We start from the raw sequence: 18,543 nt of genomic DNA on the forward strand, positions 1-18,543 counted from the left end.
GTTGCAGAGCACAGGCTCCAGACGCGCAGGCCCAGTAGTTGTGGCTCACGGGCCTAGTTGCTCCGCGGCATGTGGGATCTTCCCAGACCAGGGCTCGAACCCGTGTCCCCTGCATTAGCAGGCAGATTCTCAACCACTGCGCCACCAGGGAAGCCCAAGATTGTCTTTTTTTACAATTTTTCATGAGCCAGTAATTGTCTTTAACTTTTTTTTCTTTTTTTTTGGCTGCACCTCAGGGCTTGTGGGATCTTAGTTCCCCCACCAGGTATCAAACCAGCCCCAACAGTGAAAGCGCCGAGTCCTAACCACTGGGCCACCAGGGAATTCCCAAACCACAGGATATTTCTGAGTAAATAATTTTTAAAAAGTTACTCTTTTTATGAAAGAAATGTTTGCTTTACTTACCTGATGGTAAAAAGTAGTTCTTATACAGGAACACAGATCAAAGCCTTTCAGCACAACCAGCAAGTGTGGCTGCTCTTTGATATGAGGTCGGGTCTTGATTGGGTCATTATAAGAATATAGTTTCTAAGAGAAAGATGTTTTCACACCTCAGATTAGTATTTTTTCTTAAGTCAATAACTTAATGAACTTAATTATTCATTTATTGGCTAAGAAGGAATTCATTAACCAGAGGAAACATGAGCAACTACTTGTTAACTGTCCAGTAGCCAACATGATACTAACTGGGTTTAAATTTCAGAAATAATAGATTTCTTTTACAATGATAACGCCTTTTAGCTGGGAGCTGTTGGTCTGTCTTTGGTTTTACATACTGTTAATATACCATGACAAATAATGTGACATACTTTAAGCCGCAATTTTTTTATTGCAGTATAGTTGATTTACAATGTTGTGTTAATTTCTGCTGTACAGCAAAGTGATTCAGATATATATATAGGGTTGGCCAAAAAGTTCGTTCAGGTTTTTCCATAAGAATATATATATTCTTTTTTACATTCTTTTCCGTTATGGTTTATCACAGGATATTGGATATAGTTCCCTGTGCTATACAGTAGGATCTTGTTGTTTATCCATTCTATATATAATAGTTTGCATCTGCTAATCCCAACTCCCAATCCATCCTTCCTCCACTCCCCCTCTCCCTCGACAACCACAATTGTTCTCTATGTCTGTGAGACTGTTTCTGTTTCATAGATAAGTTCATTTGTGTCATATTTTAGATTCCATGTGTAAGTGATATCATATGGTATTTGCCTTTCTCTTTCTGACCTACTTCATTTAGTATGATAATCTCTTGGTCCATCCATGTTGCTGCAAATGTAAGCTGGATGTCTTAACTCTGCCTACACATTAGAATCACTTGGAGAATTTTTAACAAATGCTGATGCCTGGGCCCCAGCCCCAGAGATTCTATTTAATTGCTCTTGGGTAGGGCCCCGGCATCAGCATATTTTAAAAAATCTTCCTAGGTGAATCTAACGTGCAACCAAAATTGAAACCTCTTGCTTTAAACATTCCTCAGAGGTCAACTGATAGTTTAGAAGAGTGGAATGAATGACCATCGAGATTTAAAAGTTGAATCTATTTTACTTATTTGATTACTTGTCTTTCCCTGAATTCCAAGCTACATGCTTCATGAGGGCAGGAACTAAGTCTTATTCATCTTGGTATCCCCACAGCCTAGCATAGAACTTGGCATATAATCTCTTAATGAAGTATTTTTGAATGAAGGAAGAAATAATAGGACTTGGTAGTTGATTGGACATGGGATGATGCAGATCGTGGAGTCAAATACATATTTATTATTTTACTTGTTTATTGGGCATATAGAACCCTGGAGAGCACTTGGGAAGAAGGAATGTGTCTTGTGGGCTAATAACCAGGCCGCTGAAAGCGTTATCAAGGCCTTGGTGGCTATCAGATTTGAGGTCCCTCACTCTCGAGTTCATCCTATCAAGTCCTCAAATCTGTAGCTAGTACCAGAGGCTGGGTGCATTTCCATTAGGATTAGAAGTTGGACTTTGGGGTAAAGTATTAAGTGATTAATCAGGAAACTTTTACATTATGAGTAAAAAGAAATCTTGTGAAGAAAAAAAAATCTTAAAGAATGTGCAAATGGTTTTTAGAGGTATCCACTACAGGAAATGGGATGGTCAAGGAGGAATTTAACTTTTTACTCTTATGTACCCATTTATCATTATATAGTGAACTTCTTTGTCTCTTGTTACCATTTTTGGCTTAAAGTCTATTTTGTCTGATTTAAGTTTAGCTATCCCTGCTTTCTTTTAGTTTCCACTTGCATGGAATGTCTTTTTCCATCCCTTCACTTTGATCCTTTGTGTGTCCTCAAAGCTGAAGTGAACCTCTTGTAGGCAGCATGTAGTTGTGTTGTTTTTCAATCCATTCATCCACTCTGTGTCTTTTGATTGGAGAATTTAGTCCATTTATATTTAACATAATTAATGATAGCTCTGGACTTACTATTGCCATTTTGTTAATTGTTTTCTGAACATTTGGTAGTTCCCTTTTTCCTGTCTCCCTTTCTTGCTGCATTCCTTTTTGAATTGATTATTTTCTATAGTGGTATGCTTTGATTCCCTTCTCTTTATCTTTTGTGAATCTACTGTAGGTTTTTGCTTTGTGTTTACCATGAGGCTTACATATAATGTCCTATAGGTATAACCATCTCTTTTACACTGATAACAATTTAACTTCAATCACAGACAAAAACTCTACCTCTCTACTTTCTGCTTTTATCTTTTTGATGTCACAATTTACGTCTTTTTATTTTGTGTATTCGTTAACAAATTATTGTAGTTCTCAGACATTATTTCTTCAAATAAGCTTTCTGCCTCCTTCTCCCTCACTTTTCCTTCTGGAACTCCAATAATTTGAAAAATGTTTCTCTCTCTCTTTTTTTGATGTAACCCATAGACCACATAGACTTTCTTCATTCTTTTCTCTTTGATCTCCTCGAACTGGATAATCTCTAAATTCCTCTCTTCTATCTCACAGATTCTTCTGTGTGATCCATCTGCTGTTGCTCTCTATTGCATTGTTTGAATAAATTTATTTATTTATTTTTTATTTTTGGCTGTGTTGGGTCTTTGTTGCTGCACGTGGGCTTTCTCTAGTTGCGGTGAAAGGGAGCTACTCTTTGATGTGGTGCTCAGGCTTCTCATTGTGGTGGCTTCTCTTGTTGTGGAGCATGGGCTCTAGGCGCACAGACTTCAGTAGTTGTGGCACATGGGCTCAGTAGTTGTGGCTCGTGGGCTCTAGAGCGCAGGCTCAGTAGCTGTGGCACACAGGCTCAGTAGTTGTGGTGCATGGGCTTAGTTGCTCCAAGGCATGTGGGGTCTTCCCGGACCAGGGATCGAACCCGTGTCCCCTGCATTGGCAGGTGGATTCTTTTTTTTTTTTTTAATTGAGGTATAGTTGTTTCACAATGTTGTGTTAGTTTCTATTGTACAGCGAAGTGGAGTTCCCTGTGCTATACAGCAGTTCTTATTAGTTATCTATTTTATAAATATTAGTGTATATATGTCAAGCCCAATCTCCCAATTCATTCCCCCCTGACCCCCTGCAGGCAGATTCTTAACAACTGTGCCACCAAGGAAGTCCCTCTACTGCATTTTTCATTTCATTCATTGTATGCTTCAGCTCCAGAACTTCTGTTTGGTTCTTTTATATGATTTCTATCTCTTTGTTAAACCTCTCATTTTATTTGTATATTGTTTTCCAGATTTCATTGAATTGACCGTCTGTGTTTCCTTGAAGCTCATTGAGTTTCCTTAAAACAGCTATGTGAATTCTTTATTGGGTGAATTGAAGATCTCTATGTCTTTGGGTCTTGATACTGGAAGATTATTTTGATCCTTTGGTGGTGTGATGTTACCTTGATCTTTTATGTTCCTTGGAGTTTTGCTTTGCTGTCTTCACATTTGAAGTAGCAGTCATCTTCTCCAGTCTTTACTAACTGCCTTCTGAAGAGAGATATCTTCTATTGGCCAGGCTAGAGATTCTGAGGCTTTCTCAGACCTTATATGGGTACACATGCTCCATGCTTCTTGCTCCCTCTTGTGGCAGAATTCTTAAGCTTCTATGCCTTCTCTGGATGCTGCAAAGTTGTTTTCCCAAAGGTGGTGCTAAAGCTTTAGCACTACCAAGCTTGTGGTCTGTCCCCAGACCACAGATTCAGGCTGGCTTTCTGTGTGTGTCCACTAGCTATGCACCAGTTTGTTCTCGCTGCTGCTGTCAGGAGCACACACAGGGACCTGGCCCCAGAGGGGTGGCGTGGTGTGGGTGAGGCACCTGGGGCACTGAGGGTGACGGTGGGCCAGTTCGCAAGTGAGACATTCCCAGCGACGTATGGGCGGGCTTCCCGATGGAGTCCCGATGCAGCTAGTAGGATTTGCATCCCTTTAAAGCCCTCAGAATCCTATCTCCACTCTCCCGGCCTCTTCCCACCCTCCAGTCATGTAGTTCAGGATTCAGTACTGTGGATAGGGCAAGAGAAGAATGAGCCCCTTGGGCTGCATCCTGCACAACTGGGAAAGCTGGGCACTCACTCATATGCTCTCCGTTTCCCCTGCAGGAGATTAATCGTGGGCCGAGGAGATCTCTCTTGGCACCAAGTTGGGCTGCCTTGGGGGAGGAATGATGTGGATAAAGTCAAGCGGTTCCTCTTACCCTCTCCATTGTGTCCAGACTTGTATTTTTTTTCTCCTTTCATGTCCTAGAACTTTTCCTCTGGAAAGCTGGACTTCAACAAAGGCTCTCTCACCCATGGTTGATTCTAGGGACTCCCAGACCACAGCAGAGAGAATCTGGAGCCAGTTCATGGGCCACTGCAGGGTCTATAGCTGGGACCAAGGTCTGTCTGCCTATTACTTGAGCACAGGTTGGTAAGACTCCTCCTGCATCCCTTGGCCTATGGTGCTGGATCCCACAGCTCCCTCAGTGGCACCTTTGTCCATAGATGGATGCCAAATTTTTGTTGTTGGTTAAGGTAAGGGACAAAAATGAGGAATGTCTATGCCACTCTGATGCCAACATCACCTACCCCGTTTTAACTACCTTTAAGTCTACAATTCAGTGGCATTAAGTATGTTCACACTGCTGTGCAGCCATCACCTCTATCCATCTCCAGAACTTTATCTTCCCAAACTGAAAGTCTATACCTATTCAATGGTAACTCTTCATCATCCCCTCCCCATCAGCACCTGGTAATCACTATTCTACTTTCTGTCTCTATGACTTTGACTATTCTAGGTACCTTTCATTTAAGAGGAATCATACAATATTTGTCCTTTTGTGTCTGTTTTTTTTTTCAGTTAGCATCCATGTTGTTCAAGGTCCATCGATTTTCTAGCATGTGTCAGAATTTTTCTTTTTTAAAATTTTATTTTTATCTTATTTATTTATTTAAAAATTTTTTTTGGCTGTGTTGGGTCTTTGTTGCTGCATGCGGGCTTTCTCTAGTTGTGGCGAGCAGGAGCTACTCTTCATTGAGGTGCGCGGGCTTCACATTGCAGTCCGTGGCTTCTCTTGTTGCGGAGTATGGGCTCTAGGTGCGCAAGCTTCAGTAGTTGCAGCATGAGGGCCCTAGAGCATGTGGGCTTCAGTAGTTGTGGTGCATGGTCTCAGTAGTTGTGGCAGGTGGGCTCTAGGGTGCGTGGGCTTCAGTAGTTCTGGTGCACGGGCTTAGTTGTTCCGCGGCATGTGGGATCTTCCTGGACCAGGGCTCGAACCCGTGTCCCCTGCACTGGCAGGCGGACTCTTAACCACTGCGCCACCAGGGAAGTCCCTTCATTCCTTTTTAAGGCTAAAAATATTTCATTGTATAGATACACATTTTGTTTATGCATTCATCCACTGATGAACATTTGGGCTGTTTCTCCCTTTTGGCTATCCTAGCTTTCTTCTTGGCACTGTTGACATTTGCTCCTTGTTATGGACTGAATTATGTCCTGCCAACATTCATATGTTCAAGCCCTAGTGTGACTTTCTTTGGAGAGAAGGCCCATAAGGAGGTAATAACGATTAAGTAAGGTAATAAGGGTGAAGCCTTAAGCCAAAAGGGCTGATGTCCTTATGAGAAGGGGAAGGGACACCAAAGATTTCTCCCCCCACATGCACAGAGAGGCGTCCATTTGAGGACACAACAAGAAGGTGGCCACCTACAAGCCAGGAAGAGAATCCTCACCAGAAACCAAGTCTGCCAGCATCTCAGTATGAGATTTCTAGCCTCCAAAACTGAGAAAGTTTTTGTTGTTTAAGCCACTCAGTTTATGGTGTTTTGTTATGGCAGTCCAAGCAGACTAATACAGACTATCCTGCGTAATTCTTTGTTGTGGGAGGGCTGTCTTTTATACGGTAGGACATTTTGCAAGCACCTCTGGGCTCTACTTGTGGGTAGATGCCAGTAGGACCTTCCTCTCCACCCCCAGGTTGTGACAACCAAAAATGACTCTACACATAGCCAAGTGTTTCCTAGGAAGCAAAACTGTCCCAGTGGATTACCACTGATGTAGAGGAATCGAGACATGTCTATCCAGCCCTGAAAGTCCTGGCTCGGTTGCTTTCCTTTTCATAGGGGGTGGCTGTGAGAGAAGGAAAAATATCCTGTGGGAGAAAGCGGCAAAGAGCTTAGGCTTCAGCCCACATTTCTGTTATCAGGCAGTATCAGAATCCAGAGAATGGACAAAAGACATCCTCATCCTACCCGCATCGTTTCTGTTTAACGAACACGGATTATGGTACTGATTTTGTTGATGTTTTCTTGGTCCCACCTAACTTGTGCTCTGTAAGTCGCAAAAGCTATTAAAACTGGGTCATCTTGGGGCTTCCTTGGTGGTGCAGTGGTTGAGAATCCGCCTGCCAATGCAGGGGACACAGGTTCGAGCCTGGTCTGGGAAGATCCCACATGCCGCGGAGCAACTGGGCCCATGAGCCACAACTACTGAGCCTGCGCGTCTGGAGCCTGTGCTCCACAACAAGAGAGGCCGCGATAGTGAGAGGCCCGCGCACCGCGATGAAGAGTGGCCCCCGCTTGCCGCAATTAGAGAAAGCCCTCGCACAGAAACAAAGACCTAACACAGCCAAAAATAAAAATACATAAATTAAAAAACAACAACAACAACAACAAAAAACTGGGTCATCTTTAACTTTTAACTGATGACTTGGTTGATGTTAAATGGGAATAGGAATTTTGCCCTGTTTATTCTAGAGAACACTGATTGTTGGATTTAGGAAAGGTTTAGTAAACTGGCTCTGAAGAATTTCTCCCTAAACCCACCTCTTCTGTTGGTTATTTATTGTATCACTAACATGTGGAGAGAACTTGGAATTATTAAGAAGAATTTTTCCCTCTGCCCCAAACACAATCTGAGAAAAGCTTTTCTGAAAATGGAAATGAACTGAATAGAAGCAAGGTCTTTGTTGCTATAGCTTAAAAACTAAAATTTTTTTCAGGTTTAAGAAGAATAAATAAAATGGAGATACATTTGAGGCCTGGCTCTGCACACAAAAATGGATAATAGGCTCATTCTGGCTCTTGCATCCCACATGAAGGTGGAGGTTCCTTCTGCAGGTAGACACCATAATGCTTTGCTTGCCTTTGACTCACCTTCTTCATTGTTGTGCTATAATATTCATATGTTGAGTATCAGAACCCAGAGAAGGAGCAGTCCAAGGATAAAACTTATCCAGTCTTTAGCTGACAGAGCCATTCCAATCGATAACAGCAAATATCCTAACATAAAGTGAATGATGAATTGGCGGTACAAAATCAAGAAATGCCTTTCATGCTGCATCTCCTGTGACAAGGTGTTTAAAATAGGAGCATGTGGGATCCCAGCCACGGTGGATTTTTGCTGGTGGCAGAAAGAAGAGAAAAAGAATTACAAAGAATTGCAAGAATTACCATTGAAAGGTTGACTGAAGAACTCATTTCAGAAGGACATTGTTTTCAATATGAAGTTTATTTGTACCCATAAGGAGCATGACTGATCAGACTAGAGTTCTACTCTATCTAGTTTTCTGGATATCGATAAAGAAGATAATGTTCTAGGATCATCTTGAATATCTCCCATGAAAGATGCTCAAGAGAAGAGAATGCCCAGCTTGAATTCTGTATGGCTTTAGACAACTTCAGGAAGTAATCTGTTATTGAGTAAATCCTAGTGAACTTTTCTACTTTATAAAAACAAACATGATCAACAGAAAGTAAAGTCCATATGAACTTAAAAACCAACAGTTTGAGCCACAATCGTTGTGTATCTGGATAGTGATCTGTAATTACTTCGTGTGGGTGAAATGTCTATAGGATTTGCCACTCTGAACTTTATATTTTGATTTAAAACATTTTTTTATTTTTAATTTTTATTGAAGTATAGTTGATTTACAATGTTGTTTTAGTTTTATGTGTACAGCAAAGTGATTCACTTATATATATATTTTTTCTTTATTATATATACATATATGTGTATACATATACATATATATATTCATTTTCGGATTCTTTTCCATTATAGGTTATTAGACGATATCGAGTATAGTTCCCTGTGCTATACAGTGGGACCCTGTTGGTTTGAACTTTCTCTAAATACAAACATGTCATAAGGTTTCAGCGTTAGCAGGTATTTGTTGTTAAACAATCAGGTAGGCAGCCAAGATAGCATGGTTATTTAGTAAATTCAGTGCAAGGAAAAGGCTCCTTGGGGCCGTATTTACACACCAGGCCATGAGGATTTGACAGAACAGAGGAGCTCCATCCCCTTGGGCAAGTTACCTCTGTAACCTCAGTTTCTTCGCTAGTAACAATACCCACCTCATTTGGCATTTGAGAGCATTAAATTAGCAGGCCTAGGAGAGTGCCTGGCATAACAGCTAATGTCTATTAACTTGTTTCAGGCCTGTCTCCCATAGAGCCAGAATTTGCAGCCAGCTGAGTGGAGAGGTGAAATCTGTCCTTATCTACCATTTTTCTGATCACTGAGGCACAGGTGCCAGGGAAGGAGTTGGGAGGCCTCATCTGACAACTTTCAGGTGGACTTATTCTAAAGCCGAAGTACATGCAAGTACGAGAATGGAAACAACTCAGAGGGCTAATCTTTTCAGTATCAAGCCTAGAACTTTTTTTTTTTTTTTAATTGATTGATTGCTATGTTGGGTCTTCGTTTCTGTGCTAGGGCTTTCTCTAGTTGTGGCGAGCGGGGGCCACTCTTCATCGCGGTGCGCGGGCCTCTCACTATCGTGGCCTCTTGTTGCGGAGCACAGGCTCCAGACTTGCAGGCTCAGTAGTTGTGGCTCACGGGCCTAGTTGCTCCGCGGCACGTGGGATCTTCCTAGACCAGGGCTCGAACCCGTGTCCCCTGCATCAGCAGGCAGATTCTCAACCACTGCGCCACCAGGGAAGCCCAAGCCTAGAACTTTTGAGATTTGATTTCTGACCCCCAAGTTACAGGTCTTCAGCCCCTGTGGTTCAGTGGAAAGGTGCAGAAATGGAAACTCTAGGCTGTCTCTGGTAGACACCCCCTTTGTAGTATGTGCTACCTATCTTTTCTCGTTTATGGGGTTCCCTGGTGGCACAGTGGTTAGGAATCTGCCTGCCAATGCAGGGGACACAGGTTCGAGCCCTGGTCTGGGAAGATCCCACATACCTTGGAGCAACTGGGCCCGTGAGGCACAACTACTGAGCCTGCGCGTCTAGAGCCTGTGCTCCGCAACAAGAGAAGCCACGACAATAAGAAGCCCGTGCACCACGATGAAGAGTGGCCCCCGCTCGCCGCAACTAGAGAAAGCCCTTGCACAGAAACGAAAACCCAACACAGCCAAAAATAAATAAATAAATTTATATAAATAAATAAATAAATAAATAAACGTAAGTGGAAGCTTTAATCTTTTCTCCCACACCCCAGTGGATTTTCTTGTTTATTCCCTATGGTTCATGCACTTCTCTATGAAGACCCTAGATGATGTCCTGCCCCCTCCATTTCAGCTCTGACCTGCAAAATGGGTGAGACGGAAAACCTTACATCCTTTATGAGAGTGGAGTTTTAAACTGAAGTAGAATTTTTAAAAAAGACTTCATTTTTAAAAAGCAGTTTTAGGTTTATAACAAAATCGAGAGGAAGGTACAGAGATTTCCCATATACCTCCTGCCCTTGCACATGGATAGCCTCCCCATTATTAACATCACCTACTGATGTGATGATACTTTTTTTTTTCTTTTGGCTGCATCACACGGCATGTGGGATCTTAGTTCCCCAACCCGATCCCCAGGGATCAAACCCGGGCCCCCGCAGTGAAAACGCCCGAGTCCTGACAATTGGACCGCCAGGGAATTCCCGAATGGTCCTTTTTTTTTTTAACCAAAGATGGACTTACATTGATACGTCATAATCATTCAAAGTCCATAGTTTACCTTAGGGTTCACTGTTGGTGTTGTACATTCTATGGGTTTGGACAAAAGTATGACAACATATATCCATCATTATAATACCTGTAAAAAACAAAATTCAACCGAGTAAATTTAAAGATCTAATTGGCTCTGTTTTAACTTATTGTATAGAGTATTTTCACTGCCCTAAAAGTCCTCCATGCTCTGCCTATTCATCTCCCCCCAGCCCCTGCAACCATGGATCATTTTGTTGTTTCCATAGCTTTGCCTTTTTCAGAATATCATATAGTTGGAATCATATGGTATGTAGCCTTTTCAGATTGGCTTCTTTCACTTAGTAGTATGCACTATGGTATTGTTTTTCATTTCAAATTCTACTCGTTCATCACTGGTATACAGGAAAATGTTTAACTTTTGTATATTAACCTTGTATCCTGCAACCTTGCTATAATTGCTTATAGTTTCAGGATTTTCTACACAGTCATGTCATCTGTGAACAAAGACAGTTTTATTTCTTCCTTCCCAATCTGTATACCATTTATTTCCTTTTCTTGTCTTATTGTATTAGTGTCTTAGTCTCTTTATCTTGCTATAACAAATTACCATAGACTGAGTGGATTATATACAACAAAAATATATTTCTAACAGTCCTGGAGGCTGGGAAGTCCAAGACCAAGGTGACAGCAGGTTTGGTATCTGGTGAGGCTCACTTCCTGCTTCATAGACAGCTGTCTTCTCACTATGTCCTCAGATGGAGGAAGTGGATGAAGGAGTTCTCTAGGGTCTCTTTTATAAGGGCACTAACCCCATTCATGAGGGCTCCACCTTCATGACCCAGTCATCCCCAAAGGCCCCACCTCCAAATACCATCACATTGCAGGTTAGATTTTAACATATGAATTTGGGGGGTTGGGAAGGAATGCAAACATTTATTTATTTATTTTTCATTTTAAACAAGAAGTTTATTTAAACAACAAGATGCTTGACTTGAAGGGAAAACTATCTAGGATTAATTTCTTTTAGAATAATTTATCCCTACTTAAAGACAGATTGCCCTACATGTAACAGCTATGTACAAAAAAGTTATAAAATTATCCTTGGTTTTACAGTGATAAATGAAAAACATTAAGATTCTCCAATCAAACAAGGTATGCAAGAATTTTTATGTTGTTCTTTTTTTGTTAAACAGTGAGAGCAAAATAACTTACTGGAATATAAAGATAAGAGCTGATGAGCATGCCACTAATGGAGAAAAGGGGGTATCTTCACAGAACCAGTATTTTTCCCCATTCCATCTCCATTTGATGTCGATCAAAACATACCATTGGCCATTTAGTTAAAAAAAAAAAAGCAATATGCTTGTGCACATACACCAGTTACTTTATTTACAATAAAGGAATGGGGAAGGGGAAAATGAAAGAATAGAGAAACTATACTGTAGTAGTCAGGATGTGGTGGAACCAAATTGCAGTTTTCTAATTGAGAATGTCTTCTTGGTCTGGAGGAACAGAATTCTGGAGTAAAGTAGCAGGTTCCCTTTTTAGTAGACACCTCCTGTCTGCTGCTGGAACACATCAATTGTATCTTCATCCTCCATTTCCAACTCTGCAGGCGTGTCTGTTTCATTGATTGGCTACCCGTCAAATCGGAATTTGATCTGCCTCATTGACAAACCCTGTCGTTCACAATAGGCTTTCATTAGTTTACCAAGTGGTGTATGCCTCTTAATCTTAAACTGCACCACAGAACCATCCTGCCCCGCCACCTTCAAATTAATATGATCGTTTTTCTCAGTCTTGACTCCTTCCTTGGGCTTTTCGTCGGCCATGGCGAGCGCCGGAGTCTCCTCAGCTGCCGCTTCACAAAAGAGGTACCAGGTCCGCACCGAACGAGCACACAGGCAGCACTAGAAGTGGCAGAAGAAGGAGGTGGCAGCGGTGGAGGAGGGGAATGCAAACATTTAGTCAAAGCAATTAGCTAGGACTTCCAGTATGATATTTAAAAAAGGAGTGGTGAGAGGTGACATCTTTGCCTTGTTCCTGATCTTAGCAGGAAAGCTTCTAGTTTCTCACCGTTAAGTATGGTGTTAGTTGTAGACTTTTTGTAGATGTTCTTTATCAAGATGAGGAAATTTCCACTATTCCCAGTTTGCTGTAGTCACATTATTTTAATATTTATATACCATTACCATTAGCAAAAGCCCTCTGAACACAGCTTAGGATTGCTTGGTGTAGGTGTTTGCCTTTAGGATGTACAGCCAAAATATCATGTTTTAAAGTCTCTTGAAATAATTCCTCTCCTTGTGGTTATTTACCAACTAACTATATAGGTAATTTTTTGTTTCAGCTTGTTTTTTATTTTTAGGGATAGTGTTCTTTTGATTTAATTTTATTTCCAAATTATGTAAAATTTTACATGAATACTCAGTCAAAACTAGGCATGGGATGCTAGGCATGGGAGACTTCTATTACAAGCTGGGTGTCCAGATTATCGACGTGTGCCTGGCCCTAAAGCACCGGAATGGAGGTCTGATAACTCTGGAGGAACTACATCAACAGGTGTTAAAAGGAAGGGGCAAATTCGCCCAGGATGTCAGCCAAGACAACCTGATAAGGGCCATGAAGAAACTAAAGGCACTTGGCACTGGCCTCGGCAACATCCCTGTGGGCAACACTTACCTCAGTCAGTCTGTTCCAGCTGAGCTCAATATGGATCACATTGTGGTGCTGCAGCTGGAAGAGAAAAATGGCTACGTGATTGTCAGTGATATCAAAGCCAGTCTTAAATGGGAGATGGAGCAAGCGCAGCAAGGGCTGGAACACCTGCTGAAGGGAGGGCTGGCTTGGCTGGACCTGCAGGCCCCAGGGGAGACCCACTACTGGCTGCCAGCTCTCTTCGCTGACCTCTACTCCCAAGAGCTTATAGCTGAGGAGGCCAGAGAAGCCGTCCCCTGATTGGGAATGTGGAAGCGGGCACAGCAGCAGGCAGGGAGAAGAAGGAGGAGCTGGTGGTGAATAAAACCTAGACTTTGTTTTAAAAAAAAACCAAAAAAAGAAAGAAAATATTTTTAAATAGACATACCTAAAATGTAATTATTCCTAAAGAGTTCATCTAAAAACTCTTATCTCATTTACCTCTATTTCATCACTTACGACAATATCATCATACCGAGTTGATTTTTCTTCTCTTTTTTAAAAAAATTGAAGTATAGTTGATTTACAATGTTGTGTTAGTTTCTGGTATACAGAAAAGTGATTCAGATATATATATACATATATATATATATATATATGTGTGTGTATATATATATATGTATATATGTATATATATATATATGACTTTTCAGATTCTTTTCCGTTATAGCTTACTACAAAATATTGAATATAGTTCCCTGTGCTATACAGTAGGACCTTGTTTCTCTATTTTATATATAGTAGTTTGTATCTGCTAATCCCAAGCTCCTAATTTATCCCTTCCCACCCCTTTTCCCTTTGGTTACCTTAAGTTTGTTTTCTATGTCTGTGAGTCTGTTTCTGTTTTGTAAATAAGCTCATTTGTATCATTTTTTTTAGATTCCACATATAAGTGATATCATATGATATTTATCTTTCTCTGTCTGAGTTACTTCACTTAGTATGATAATCTCTAGGTCCATCCATGTTGCTGCAAATGGCATTATTTCATTCTGTTTTATGGCTGAGTAATATTCTATTGTGTATATATATACCACATCTTCTTTATCCATTCATCAATTGATGGACATTTAGTTTGCTCCCATGTCTTGGCTATTGTAAGCTGTGCTGCCATGAAAATTGAGGTGCATGTATCTTTTTGAATTAGTTTTCTCCAGATATATACCCAGGAGTGGGATTGCTGGGTCATATGGTAGCTCTATTTATACTTTTTTTTTTTAATGGTAATTTTTTTTTAAACATCTTTATTGAAGTATAATTGCTTCACAGTGGTGTGTTAGTTTCTGCTTTATAACAAAGTGAATCAGCTACACATATACACACGAAGAAAGGGAATAAAGTTTTGGATAGAGAGATCAATCATAAACTCAGTAAAGGAACTTGGTTTCAGGGGGACTCAGTTTCATCTTTCCATTGTTACTCTTATATATAGAAAAATTCATATGTAGATGTATTTATAGCCTTTCCCCTTAAACAAAACAGGTCCTACTATACATACTCTTTTACACCTTGCTTTTTTTCACTTGACAGTATATTCTGGTGATCACTCATAGCTATATGCAGAGTTCTTTCCCATTAAAACTGTACTGCTTCTTACAGTATTTGTCTTTCTCTGTCTGACTTATTTCACTTAGCATAATACACTCCAATGCCATCCATGTTGCTGCAAATGGCAAAACTTCATTCCATTGTATATATAGGGCTGAGCACTATTCCGTTGTATATATACCACATCTTCTTTATCCATTCATCTGTGATGGACACTTAGGTTGCCTCCATATCTTGGCAATTGTAAATAATGCTGCTATGAACATTGGGGTGCATGTATCTTTTTGAATTAGTGTTTTTGTTTTTGTTTGATTTTTCGATATATACCCAGGAGTGGAAATTCTGGGTCATATGGTAGTTCTACTTTTAGTTTTTTGAGAAACCTCCACACTGTTTTCCATAGTGACTGCCCCAATTTACATCCCCACCAACAGTGAATGAGGGTTCCCTTTTCTCCACATCCTCACCAACATTTGTTATTTGTGTTCTTTTTGATGATAGCCATTCTGACAGGTGTGAGGTGATATCTCATTGCAGTTTTGATTTGCATTCCCTGATGATTAGCAATGTTGAGCATATTTTCATGTGCCTGTTGGCCATCTGCATTTCCTCTTTGGAAACATGTCTATCCATTTCTTCTGCCTATTTTAAAATCAGGTTGTTTGTTTTTTGATGTTGAGTTTTATGAGCTGTTTACATATGTTGAATATTAGCCCCTTATTGGTCATATAATTTGCAAATATTTTCTCCCATTCAGTTTGTTGTCATTTTGTTTTGTTGATGATTTCCTTTGCTGTGCAAAAGCTTTTAAGTTTAATTAGGTCCCATTTGCTTATTTTTGGTTTTATTTCCTTATTGCTCCTTATTGCTTTAGGAGACAAATCCAAAAGAATATTGCTACGATTTATGTGAAAGAGTGTTCTGCCTGTGTTTTCCTCTAGGAGGTTTATGGTTTTCAGTTTTAATTTAGGTATTTAATCCATTTTGAGTTTATTTTTGTATATGGTCTTAGAGAATGCTCTGATTTCATTCCTTTACAGGTATCTGTACAGTTTTCCAGAGCACCATTTATTAAAGAGACTGTCTTTTCTCCATTGCATATTCTTGACTCCTTTGTTGTAGATTAATTGACCATGAATGCATGGGTTTATTTCTGGGCTCTCTATTCTGTTCCATTGATCTATGTGTCTGTTTTTGTGCCAGTACCATACTGTTTTGATTACTATAGCTTTGAAGCATAGTCTGAAGTCAGGGAGCATAATTCCTTCAGCTCTGTTCTTGTTTCTCAAGATTGTTTTGGCTATTCAGGATCTGTATGATATCGCTTATATGTGGAATCTAAAAAATACAACAAACTAGTGAATATAACAAAAAAGAAACAGACTCACAGATATGGAGAACAAACTGGTGGTTACCAGTGGGGAGAGGGAAGGGGGGAGGGGCAATATAGGGATAGGGGATTAAGAGGTACAAACTATTATGTATAAAATAATCTACAAGTATAATTGTACAATATGGAGACTATAGCCAATATTTTATAATATAACTATACTATAAATAAAGTATAACCTTTAAAAATTGTGAATCACTATATTTTACACCTGTAACTTACATAATATTGTATATTAACTCTACTTCAATTAAGAAACTGTACTGTTTCTGATGAAAACTTATTAAAATTGTAAGGTTGTACCCTATTTATTCCCCTATTGATAGGCATTTATGTTTTTTCCATTACTTTGCTGTTATAAAACTGTTAAAATGAATAGCCTTGAGCATATGCCATTTCATTTTTTTGCCAGTATATTTTTGTGATAGATTCTTAGATTGGGATTCCTGAATCAAGAGGTAAATGCATATTTTTTTACTCTGTACTCATTAAACAACAGCTCCCCTCTTCTTCCCTGCAGCCCCTGGTAACCACAGGGATACAAAGTTTTTTCAAAAACTGCAAAACAGAAACCCAAAACAGATGGGTATCTTTATCCTTATATCTGTGTCTCTGAGTTTTCAGAATAATATCAAGATAATTTTTCAATAGACAAGTTTTCTTGAATTACAGTTTATTAATCTGACTTTGTTTTAATTTTAATTTTTTTCTCTGAATCACAAGAGTTTAGGTTCTCATAGAAATTTGGAAAATAAAGATACAAGATAAAAATAAGAATCGTGCAATTCCACCAACAGAAGATAACCAGTAACCATTTCAATATGCTTCATTCATTTTCCAGATTTTTCTTCTTCACTCTTCTGCTTGTTCCAGAGACAGCCCCATGTAAGCATGTGTAGTGGGTATATGCATATAGATATGTTTATATATGGCTCTCTCTGTTGTATGATCTGTAAGTATAAAGGCAGTATTATACTGTAAATTTCTGCTTTTTAAAGTATTTTTAAATGACCATTAAATATTCTTCAAAAACACTCTATATTAGAATGAATGCATATTCTACCATATGAAAATCTCATAATTTAACTACCTTTTAATTGTTGTATATTTAGGTTGTTTCTAGGTGTTTTTTTTTTTAAAGGAATTCCTTTATTTATTTATTTATTTATTTATTTATTTATGGGTGTGTTGGGTCTTCGTTTCTGTGCGAGGGCTTTCTCTAGTTGCGGCAAGCGGGGGCCACTCTTCATCGCGGTGCACGGGCCTCTCACTATCGCGGCCTCTCTCGTTGAGGAGCACAGGCTCCAGATGCTCAGGCTCAGTAGCTGTGGCACACGGGCCTAATTGCTCCGCGGCATGTGGGATCTTCCCGGACCAGGGCTCGAACCCGTGTTCCCTGCATTGGCAGGCGGATTCTCAACCACAGCGCCACCAGGGAAGCCCTGTTTCTAGGTTTTTGCTCTTTGTTAAGGAACAACTTCGTGTATAAATCTTGTCTGAGGAGTTTATTTTCTTAGAGCTATTCCTAGAAATGGGTTGGTGGGTTAAAGGGTGTGCTGGTCTGTATCAGGATTCACTGCTCTATTATTTGTGGTCTCAAAAGCTGGAGCATGTGCATAGATTCACATGCTCCACTGTATGTATAGAGTTATTTTATCTTCTAATCATAGAAGAGCACCCACTTCGATCACCTAGAAGAAATCATTTTACTCACCAAGCATTGTAGCAACCTTTTGTCATAGACCAGGATGAAAACTGAAGATGTAGTTAGACTGAGACCAACACTAGGACACAGTTAACTGATATCCTTAACTCACCCTTAGGAAGTGAGATGATTTGGCTCCATTCACATTGTGTCATTTCCCTTCATCTCTCAGCACATTCAACGGAGGCACCTCTGGACCAGACTTATGATTTAGGTTATTTTACATATGTTAATTAAGGAGAGAGTAGGTCATTAGTATATTTGGTGATGGTCTCAATGCTCCAATTATTTAACATATTTGGGAACAAATTATTCTGCATAAATGAGCTTTGCGGATGATTGAGGATAACCAGTTAAAGCAGTAGTTTGGGGTACAAAAGTTCCAACATTGAGAACAGATTTCCTGACTTCTTAATTATAATGGACCCATCAGTATAAATGAGTTTTCCTCCATGCATAGTGATTGGGAACTCCCTGAAAGCAAAAGTCTTTCTCCCTAAACCAGAAGAGGATCTCAGGCACAAAGCCTTGCAGAGGTGAGACAGACACAGCAGCATCTTCGCATTTGAAGGAGGGCAGTGCGAGGTATGTACTGTTCATCAACCAGGTTAACACATTTTTTTAAAATGTACTTATTTTCGGCTGTTTTGGGTCTGCGTTGCTGCGCACGGGCTTTCTCTAGCTGTGGCGAGTGGCGTCTACTCTCCGTTGCGGTGCGCGGGCTTCTCATTGCGGTGGCTTCTCTTGTTGCGGGGCACGGGCTCTAGGCACGCAGGCTTCAGTAGTTGTGGCACGCAGGCTCAGTAGTTGTGGCTCACGGGCTCTAGAGCACAGGCTCAGT

At 40.1% G+C, this 18,543-nt stretch overlaps 2 protein-coding genes across 2 annotated transcripts; one reads left to right on the forward strand and one right to left on the reverse strand.

Annotated features, from left to right (window-relative positions):
- Window positions 1-11,544: 11,544 nt before the first annotated feature.
- Window positions 11,545-12,258, reverse strand: LOC103015513 (small ubiquitin-related modifier 2). The gene is given in 1 exon segment (XM_007188358.3): window positions 11,545-12,258. A coding segment is annotated over 1 exon segment (288 nt). The 5' UTR covers window positions 12,195-12,258; the 3' UTR covers window positions 11,545-11,906.
- Window positions 12,259-12,810: 552 nt separating this feature from the next.
- Window positions 12,811-13,320, forward strand: LOC103015798 (vacuolar-sorting protein SNF8-like). Its single transcript, XM_057529833.1, has one exon. It carries the CDS (start codon window positions 12,811-12,813, stop codon window positions 13,318-13,320), a length of 510 nt encoding a protein of 169 aa, XP_057385816.1.
- The last annotated feature ends 5,223 nt before the right edge of the window (window positions 13,321-18,543 follow it).

The sequence above is a fragment of the Balaenoptera acutorostrata genome, chromosome 15 (assembly GCF_949987535.1).
Source record: "Balaenoptera acutorostrata chromosome 15, mBalAcu1.1, whole genome shotgun sequence".
Taxonomy (NCBI): domain Eukaryota; kingdom Metazoa; phylum Chordata; class Mammalia; order Artiodactyla; family Balaenopteridae; genus Balaenoptera; species Balaenoptera acutorostrata.